At 45.4% G+C, this 9,444-nt stretch overlaps 1 protein-coding gene across 1 annotated transcript; it reads right to left on the reverse strand.

Annotated features, from left to right (window-relative positions):
• Positions 1–256: 256 nt before the first annotated feature.
• C2H8orf76 (chromosome 2 C8orf76 homolog) lies at positions 257–9,226 on the reverse strand. The gene is made up of 6 exons (XM_075495222.1): positions 8,076–9,226; positions 7,871–7,966; positions 5,358–5,501; positions 4,031–4,548; positions 1,690–1,822; positions 257–548 (listed from the first exon to the last, which is right to left on the reverse strand). The coding sequence occupies exons 1-6, from the start codon at positions 8,187–8,189 to the stop codon at positions 381–383; spliced, it is 1,173 nt and encodes a 390-aa protein (XP_075351337.1). The 5' UTR covers positions 8,190–9,226; the 3' UTR covers positions 257–380.
• Positions 9,227–9,444: the final 218 nt, after the last annotated feature.

A 9,444-nucleotide genomic window follows, 5' to 3' on the forward strand; every position in this document is an offset into this window, starting at 1 on the left:
CTTTCAAACTGGACATCATAGAGGAAGCCTTCCATCCCACCGGCATCGCAGGCCCCAAAAAATCAGAGGCACTTCAAGCACAACACGGTGAGGTTTACAATGGAAAACTACCTCTGAAAGCTCAACTGATAGCTCGATTTTATACTGGATTCCTTATTATTTTAAATACAAACTAATCAGTGAACAAAGAAAATTATGAGATGTTAAAAGTTTAAATGCAGAGGTTTATACGTATTCTTAAAAGATATACAGTAAGGATTCTTAAAAAATGTAATATGAACTTTATTGCATATATCATTCCATAATCATTTGGAGATATGAGAATAAATACAACAAAACCTTTAAGTTACTGAAGGTGGGAGATAGATATCTGAATAGAATTATGGGTCAAAGCAACATAAATCATCTTGGAGATTACTGAACCATTTGATTTCAAATTCTGTGGCTGATGCAGTTACCAATGATGACAGCGCTGAAGGGCCTATGCATTTTACCTCACCCTGAAATTCCTCTTTTAGTTTTTCTGGTATAAGATCCTGTCCCATAACCTGCAAACAGAGTAAGAAAGATGGGAAACAAGAAAATAACTTGCAGAGAAAACAGTAAATATGACATTAATAACAGATCTTTACAAGAAAAGCCTTTGACACATGAACCACATGCTGTCCAGGAGAAGTTTCCAAGTCACGATCAAGTCGTCTGCCTGTTGCATTCTGCAATAATCATGGAGAACTGAGAGCCCAAGCTTCACAGCTGCACAACCCTGCCCAGATTCTGGCTACGCTTGTACGGGGGGATTTTTACTCCCTGAGTAGCAGCGGAAATCTCAATGCCAACTCTGCTCACCTTGCAACAGCACCACTCTGATCTCTTCCTGGGGGGTGTGGGACCGAGGGAAGCAAGGAGAGAAGTTTCTTTTCCCAACCTTTTCAAAACCTGAGATAGTCTGCATGCTACTGCCCTCTTATGGATGAAATCCCACAAGACTGCCTGCCAACCCGGCAATGGCTTGGCTTTCACTAACTTAAAGCTGTAACACTGACAGCAAAGTTAGATCTCGTGGCTTCCTTTTGTTCCTTAAGATAAAAGTAAGAACCTCTATAAATAGCACAAAAAATGTTTAATCTCTATGAATAAAATCATGCAATGTTACTCTTCTCCTTTGTTTTTCTTTAAAACTAGAACCCAGTACATCAAACAGAACGAAGAAATCATGTAAAAGGATGTCTCTGGCTTTTTCTGAAAATGTTTAATACTTTTTCTGGAAGTGTTTAATACTGCTGTGGCCATCAAAGTAATCTCCACTTCCATTTCATACTTGTGATTCACTTAGTGACATCTAAAATCCCTGAGATAAAATCTGCATCCCAGGAAACACATAGCGATGATGCATCTGCAAATACAAGTCCAGTGAGAAACTTAACAACCCTGAACAGTCCCGAAAGGAGAATCTCAGCAGAACAGAGATACAACTGCATGACACAAGCCAGCACTATATAGGTATTGCTGTCAGTTCCAGATAACACACTACCAGGACAACCTGCCCCAGCTAATTTACCTTGCTTCCTGGCACAGTTAATTAGCTTGGGGGAGCGTCACACTTCCAGGACTTTGTGCCTGAACTGGCTCGGGTACCTCAACCAGCCTATGTATAGCTGAGAACTTGCACACAGTGAAACATCCCCTTACCTTGGTCATCAACAGCAAGGAGCTTTCATTGAAACCAAGTTGTGCCACTTTGTCATCAATTTCTTTTTGACCTTTTATGTTATTCTCTAGCGCAAAGGACGACTGTTGCAACTGGGTAAGCTGAAGTAAAAGCCTGAAATGAAAAAGGCAGTTAAAAAAAGGCATAGCTGGCAAAAGAGTAAGTCAGCAAACCTAAAACCAAACCAAATATAGTACTTTGACAACAGCTCTTCTTCCTGACTTTCACCAACTGCACAAACTGCAAAGAAATGAATACATCCGTATCAATCTACTATGGGTATGGTATATCCGTGCTATGACAGAACTACTGAGAAGTACTTTTGAAAAACAACATGCCAAGTATCTCTGGTTGCTCTGCGCAAACATTTTTCTCCCCATGTATGTGTCACACAATTCAAAAGTGAAGCTCAGATCTGCTAGCATTAACTGCAGTATATCAGGTGTCCCACATCCTTATTAAGGTCTAACAAGACAGCAGTGCATTTTTGCCTATGGCAGTGATTACCTTTGTAACCTGAAGAGCTACAAATGTGGGGGTTTTAGACAAATATCAAACATCCTCCACACACAGGCCAACCCTGGAATATTTTCTAAAATCTTTCATCACAGTTTTATGTTCAAGGCAGTGCCCCAGAAGTCACCACCATGATTTGGTGAAGGTTAGATGCTGTGCTCACAACGTGGCTTCACATCACAGAGGGACCCCATCACCAACTGCTCGACCAGAGAGAGCAGTGGCCGTTTCCAGAGTCCTCCTCACACAATGATGATAAAATATGTCAGCAGAGGAAATATGTAAGTATATTCAACCAAGGCACCACTGGGACTTAGTAGTATCACTACTGAAACTATGTTTAATTCAAGCTTTATGCATAAAGAACAACAACAAATTTCTTTTTATCACATTTACCAAAGTTAAACGAAGGACATGTTATAATAAAGGTGTATATTTTTATGAAGAGAAGACTTAAGATCTTAAAGTATTTTTAATTTGTGAAGCGTTTTTATTTCAAAATTTGCATCAACATAATGTAAGAATGAATAAAAATTAAACAAAACCATTTCTCCAATTTTTTTTTTGTTGACAAAACTAGAAGAGTCAATTATTCATGATGCTTTAACACAGAACCTTATTTTGTACAAAAAGCAATACTAACATCCCCTCTCCAGGTGCAATTTACCCTGCACATATGTTTATGCAACATCCACATCTCACTTAAAATCCAACAGACTCGAAAATATTAGACAACCTATCTAACGCATAAGCCCTGGGCAGGGGAGAAGCTTGCTCTGGACAAGTGTATCTGGGAATATAAACTACAATAACACTTTGTGAAACTGTGCAGCCAGGCAAGGGATCCCACAATTTACAATTGTCTCAATGCCGAATCATACACACCAGAACAAGCAACACAAATTACTTTAATATGAATGTAGCTTTAATATTCAATATCAATACTAAATCTATTAACTTCTCCCAAGTAGCATTTGAAGTCACCATCTCTTAGTCTGAGTACAGCTAAAAGCTACTATATCTGTTTTTACATTTCTTAAATCTTGCCCTAACAGGGCAGTTATAAAATATTCTCTGTAAACATTTTTGGAAGTTCATAAAATGGCTTTAAATACGTTTGGTGACTAATACATTACTGAGATGCAAGAGGGGGGAAAAATCCAAGACCATTTTAACAAAAACAGTTCCTAATTATCTCTTTAAAAGATTATGTTTTGGGGATTTTTGTTGTGTGCAAGACTTTTAGGAAGAGAGGGAAGAAAAGGAAAGAGCATTTTAATGCAGCCCTGTCAATCAGCTGTCACAGAGTTCATTTTTCAACCTCATCCATTATGCAGATTGGGGTATTATTATAAAATACATTTTCGCTCAAGCGTGAGGCTTCAAGCAAATAAGACAGGTGGCACTTGCAGAAGGAAGACTGGCTGGCCTTCCCTTTGGGGCACTTCTGCTGCTGCATCTTTAATACCAAACCAGGAAACAGCCATGCTCTAACAGGCTGTTGTATACAATTACTTGAAAAGATTCAGGTAATAAGGTCATTAAGAAACACTTTACTTCTCAACAGTGCATGACACTGGTTTACTCTTTCCACTCAGATTTAGGTTGCTCACAGCTACCATGCTAGTGGATTTTGCTTTCTAGATCTGAAGCAATAGCAGGATGCTTCTAAGTTAGCATTGTCAACGCTGAAACAAACATTTAAATTGAAAATGTAAACTGAAAATATTAAGGCTGGGAAAAATATGCTTTAAAGTGTTCTCGATTGGGAGAAATTAACATTATTCTAAGAATACATTTAGTTACCTTGCTCTAATAAACGAGGCACATGCCTTTATCCCAACTTTCTTTGACATGTTCTGCTCCCAGGACTCGGAGGCTGTGCATTTCCCTTCATTCATGCTTTCCGGTTCTTCCGAAGTGCAGAGGAATTCTTTTACAGCTTGGCTGCTCCTACAAGTCACTGCATTCTCCCTCTTTGTTTCTGTAGCAAGGCTGGACCAAGGGCCTTCTTTCTGGCCGTCTGATCTATGAGGCTGCAAATTAATCTCTCTTCCAGTTGATGTTTTGAAACTACTATCGCTTACACTAACCTCTTCAGACTGATTTAGATTTACTTCTGGAATGACTGATGGAGGCAAACCCTGTAAAAGGCTCACATAAGCTTCAGCAAGTAATTTCCAGTACCAAGGGTTGAAAGGATGTAAGCAGATCAGTTGCTGCAGACACGTGATCTTTTTTTCTGCATTTTCCAGACCCTGGTAAATGGCAAACTGCAGGTTGAGAACCATCGTTAAGTGATCTGTGTTAGTAGCATTGTTTCTCTAGAAACAAAAGATAGTAGATTAAAACCAGGAGTAGAACAGAACCATCCTTCAGAGCCTAAGAAAACATCTCCCTGAATAATAACACACAAATATCACTAAAGGTAATTTTTAAATTGTACAAAACTGTGCTCTTAATTTTAAATGATACAACGTGACACAGATCATGCACAATCAAGATGACAGCATTCCCTTTAGCTGCCATGTCGCAGTCTGAAAGGCAAGAAGGCCCCACATATTGTCATTTGTTTATTTGCCTTCAGAGTTAAAACTGCCCTTCAGAGTTACAGCTGCCTTTCTTTGTAGTATAAACACCTTTTATATAAAATAAACAGCTGCAGTAAAATTCTATCAGACTTCAGAGCCTCTTGACTTTTTCCTTTATGGGAAAAACTCAATCTGTGGTTAGATACTCTTCTTGGTGGCAGTTTGGCAGCAAGTATATGGAAATAAAAGGGAGTTTTGAACCATCACTTTTATAGTGGAAAGATTTAAGCACTCATTTATCCCCTTTCTTATAATTCCTATTACATTACATTAATTCTGCCTGGCAGAGCATGATATTTAGTCCCTTCCAGGACTACCAGCCTCCCTGCACAGGGAGCTCATTGTGGTACAGGGTGTTCTGATTTCTAAAGAGTGATTATATCTGCAGTGACAGTTACCCTCTGTTTACCAAATACTCTGAGCACTGAACATCCTGAAGGATTATACACTTGAAAATTATTTTTCCAGAAAATGGTCCATATGAAAGAACTACTGGCAATATTTTCACGTTCAAAGCCTAAAAGAAGGATTGCATTATTTACCATTTTTTCTGCAATATCCAGAGCCTCCTTGTGCCTTCCTAGGCGAGATAAACACCGAGCCTGGCCCTCTTGGACATCTCGTCTCATTGCAATGTTACTGGGAGGTAAGAGTAGTAAGCAGTTTGAGTATTCACACAGGGCTTTCTAGTAGTGTCGACAAAAAGAAAAGCCAAACAAAACAGTGAGAGATTTTCATTTAAAAGTAAGCCTGACAGTATGTTTTGTTTATGATTACAGTCACAAAGGGAATTCAGGAGCTGAAGTCCACATTTTCATTTCTCTGGACTCTGCTACCACCTATGCTAGCAACACACAAGGGCCCTGGTACTACAAAGCCAAGTCCAGACGGTGATGAGCAACCTCAATCCCCTAACTCGTGTTTAAGCCTTGGAAGGATTCACCACACATCTGTCCACCTCTCCCCCCCCCCCTCAGGTCTGATGCAGAAGGGATTACCTACTGACCTGGGCAATATGTGACACAAGGCGTCTTTCCCCCAGCTACCAACTCAATGATCAGAGCACTCATCCTAAATTTGGGGAACCTTGTTTCAAATCCATGACATTCTCCATGGGAAGGTTTGAACCTGCAAGTACTTCACCTCACATGAATAATCAGCAAGTCAGAAAATACCGCAGGGAAGGTGAATCTCCATCGTTCCTGTAGGGTGGTTGTAATTTGCATGAAATTATTAAATATTAATTGGGCTAAAGAAAAAGACAAGAATGAGCAATACTGCTGTAGCTTAATGCTCAGGGCACTCACCAGGACTCCAATTAACATTTAAATACATTAAATTAAATATTCAGTGAAGCTAAGACTGGAATCTTGGTTCCTCCCCCTCCACATGAGTGCTCAGACCAGAAGACTAAAGAGCAGCGCTCGTTCTCCCATCTCTCAAAATGAGTATTTAATTATTCCTTGCAAACTTGAATGGTTCTAACAGAAAGAGCGTCCAGGCGACATACCCTAAATACTTGCTAGCAAAATGGCTGAAATATTTTTCTTCCCTAGTGTTAAGTTCACATTCCTTCTCAAGCAAAAGAGGGAGCTCTGCTCTGCCAGTGAGTGCAGAAGCCACTGGTGAAAATGTAATTTTGTGTACAGTCTAGTTCTGCTTCTGGTAATTTTATGCGCAGTCTGGTTCTGGTTCTGTCACAGTGATCCAGGTTAGCAATAAGACTGAAGACTAGATATTTTTAACATGGATCATGGTGATAGAAAAGGGTTAGGAAGCAACGGTCTGTTCCACTAGCAGATCTGAGGGGGTGTCATTCTCTCCTGAGAGGGCACCACAGCACACAGCAAGGAGCAATCTGCTCTTCCTGAGGGTCAGCAGCCATGTCTGACCGCAGCCTGAGGCATCTCTCTTCTCAGCACGCTCTTATGAAGCCCTTCAGTGCGTCTCAGCTGAGACTGGACAGCATCTATCGGGTATAGACAAGGCAACAGTAGCACTGGAAAAACATTAAAAAGCAGAAATCAGTGCCAACTGAGGTACAAAAAGATCCACAAATCCAACGGGCAAGGCAAAAGAGTGGAGTCAGAAGTCGGCCTGAGGGCTTTGAAATCAGGGAGCCTGTAATGCAAACCATAGCCTGGAACAAGACACTATTACAGTTGAAACAAGGGCAGAAGCAACTGATTTCAACCAGAAAACAAAAGACTGGATCCTGCAACTAGGACTATAGAGGAGAGCACTGATAATCAGGAACACGGCTCAGGAAGTAGGCAGTGAGGACAGGGTCTATGACTACAGCAGGCAAGAACAGAAACAGGGAACATAAATGCACCCCAAAGGCACAACCAGCCATCCAGAGTGAGGGGAGGCAGCAGAGAGGTGGGACAATTAATGATGAGGCTCATAAGTCAAACGTGAGGAGCCTGACAACTACAGTCAGCTTTCACCTGACAGCAGCAGGAGCTCTGAGAAAGGTGAGCAGCAGCCAAGTGGTTGCCACCGATTTGACAGCCTTTGTGGGACCCGGTATTATCCCCAGGAGCAGAGAAATCCACATGCTTAACTCTGGCTGACCACGACTTCTATGGCCACGAACATCAGCTCTGCTCACTACTGAACCACTCGGATGTGCAAGCCTGATCTGGATCAGCTCTGGGTGCAGAGCAGCATTTCTGGTCAGTTTATCTTGACTTCACTCTGACTCCTGGAAAGATGACATCTGGCTGGGGGAGCTTGCCAGAACACGGTTTGAAACTCATTGTGGCCTGACTGCAGCTCAGCCAGGACAGCTCTTCACCAGGTCACCGCGACTGCCCATGGGGCTGTCGTGCTTTCAGCACAAACGAGGAGCCATCAAGCTGGACGTAACTGCACCACTGTCCAGCACCTCCAGGCCGTGGCTCAGCCGGAAGGCTTTTATACAAATATACATACACATTCACTCAGCACAGCGGGGACTATGGGGTCACCCCAGTTCATATACCCACAACTTCCACCGACCTGGGCCCAGGCTCGGCCCAGGCCCCGGGCCGTGCGAGAGTCCTGGAAATACCTCAAACTCCTGCTGCCGGTAGGCCCAGTCCGCCCGGAACTTGCTGGCCGTTAGCCCGCCGGCGCCTTCCCCGCCGTCCGCCTCGCTGCGAAACCACTGCGGGCACAGCACAGACCCGTCAGGGGGGCCGCAGCCGCCCCCGCCGCACCCCGGCCGCCCCTTCGGCCGCTCCCGCCGGGCCCGCCCGCCGCCCCCCGCTCCTCACGCGGGGCTCGCAGTGCTTTGCGCCGCAGGGCGGCCCGGCCCCGCCGCCCAGGCCCCGCTCCCGGCTCGGGGCGAAGAGGGAGTCCTCGAACTGCCAGCCCAGCAGCGGCTCCATCCCGCCGCTCCGCCCGGAACGGCCCCCGCCGCGCGGCGGCAGCGCGCCCCCTGCCGGGCCGCCGCTCCGGGAGGGCCACCGAGGGCGGCGCGCGGCGGAGGCGAGCCTCCGGGGTCACCGAGATAGGGGCGGCGCGGGCTAGAGGGGACGCGGCGGGCAGCGGCCATCTTAGGCAGGGCGGTGTGAGGGGCGCTGCGGCGCGCGGCCCGCCGGGAGCTGTAGTCCCGACCGCCGCCCCCGGGCTCCGGCTCCCTCCGGCCCTGTCCGCTGGGTGCCTGAGGCGGGCGCCCCCGCAAGGCCTCGCCCCCCCCCGCTACACGGGGTGGGAGATGCGAGCCGGCTGCGGTAGGGCAGTCCTTGCGGCAAACCGCCCCCCGCCAGGCGGGGAGCGCTGCGAAGCCGGGGCGCTGACTGGAAACGGGGGCGGTGGCAGCTCGGGCGCCGCCGGTCTTGCCAAGGGCGAGCCCGCCGAGAGAAGCGAGAGCAGAGGAAGGCCCTCCCTTAAGGCAGCTTGTGACTTCTCGTTTCTGGCATTTGCCCGTTGGTTTTCGGAGGTGGGTGGTAAACGGGTGCGGCTTGCACTCCCCGATGGCAGCAGGGCCGTCGCAGCGCCCCGGCTCTGGCGAGGAGTTTGGTCACGAGTCACCGTAATGGAAATGTTGTAAGATCCTGTAACAAATACTTGAACCAAAAAGTGTCCCATGCTTTGCTAAATTAATTGCATAATTGTAGAGTTGTTCTGTTAGCATCTTGGCCTGGTGCCTGTGCGGGGGTGGGTGGGAGTGTATTTCGGTAATTTTTCCATTTGATTTTGGTTCTGCCCCAAAGCAGAAGAGGAAACTTGTGAAATCTCAGGCTTTCCAAGACAGGATTTCCCAAAGCCCCCCTACACTGTGCTACAGGAAAAGGGGACATGACAAAGTAAAGACTGATCCGAGAGCTTTGTCAAGATGTAAAGGCTCTCAGGCACACCGTTGATCATTAACAGCACCCAGGTGAAGTTGCAGCTACCCCAGCTGTACACCCTGCCTCATGATATTACTGTACACAGAATGAGTTGTAAGCGTACTGCAATGCTGTTTCCTCTCTCTGCCTTGGCAGTCCGTTCATCCAGGAAGGTCCATTTTGTCCCATCTAATCACCATACAGGTTTGGAGAAGGTGAGCTGAAGAGTCATCCTTGTACTTCCTTAACCTGAAAAATGGACTAATGAACCCGTCTACACCAGAACAGCTTTTGAGGCCAAAGCACTGCT

Source organism: Mycteria americana, chromosome 2 (genome assembly GCF_035582795.1).
Source record: "Mycteria americana isolate JAX WOST 10 ecotype Jacksonville Zoo and Gardens chromosome 2, USCA_MyAme_1.0, whole genome shotgun sequence".
Lineage (NCBI taxonomy): Eukaryota > Metazoa > Chordata > Aves > Ciconiiformes > Ciconiidae > Mycteria > Mycteria americana.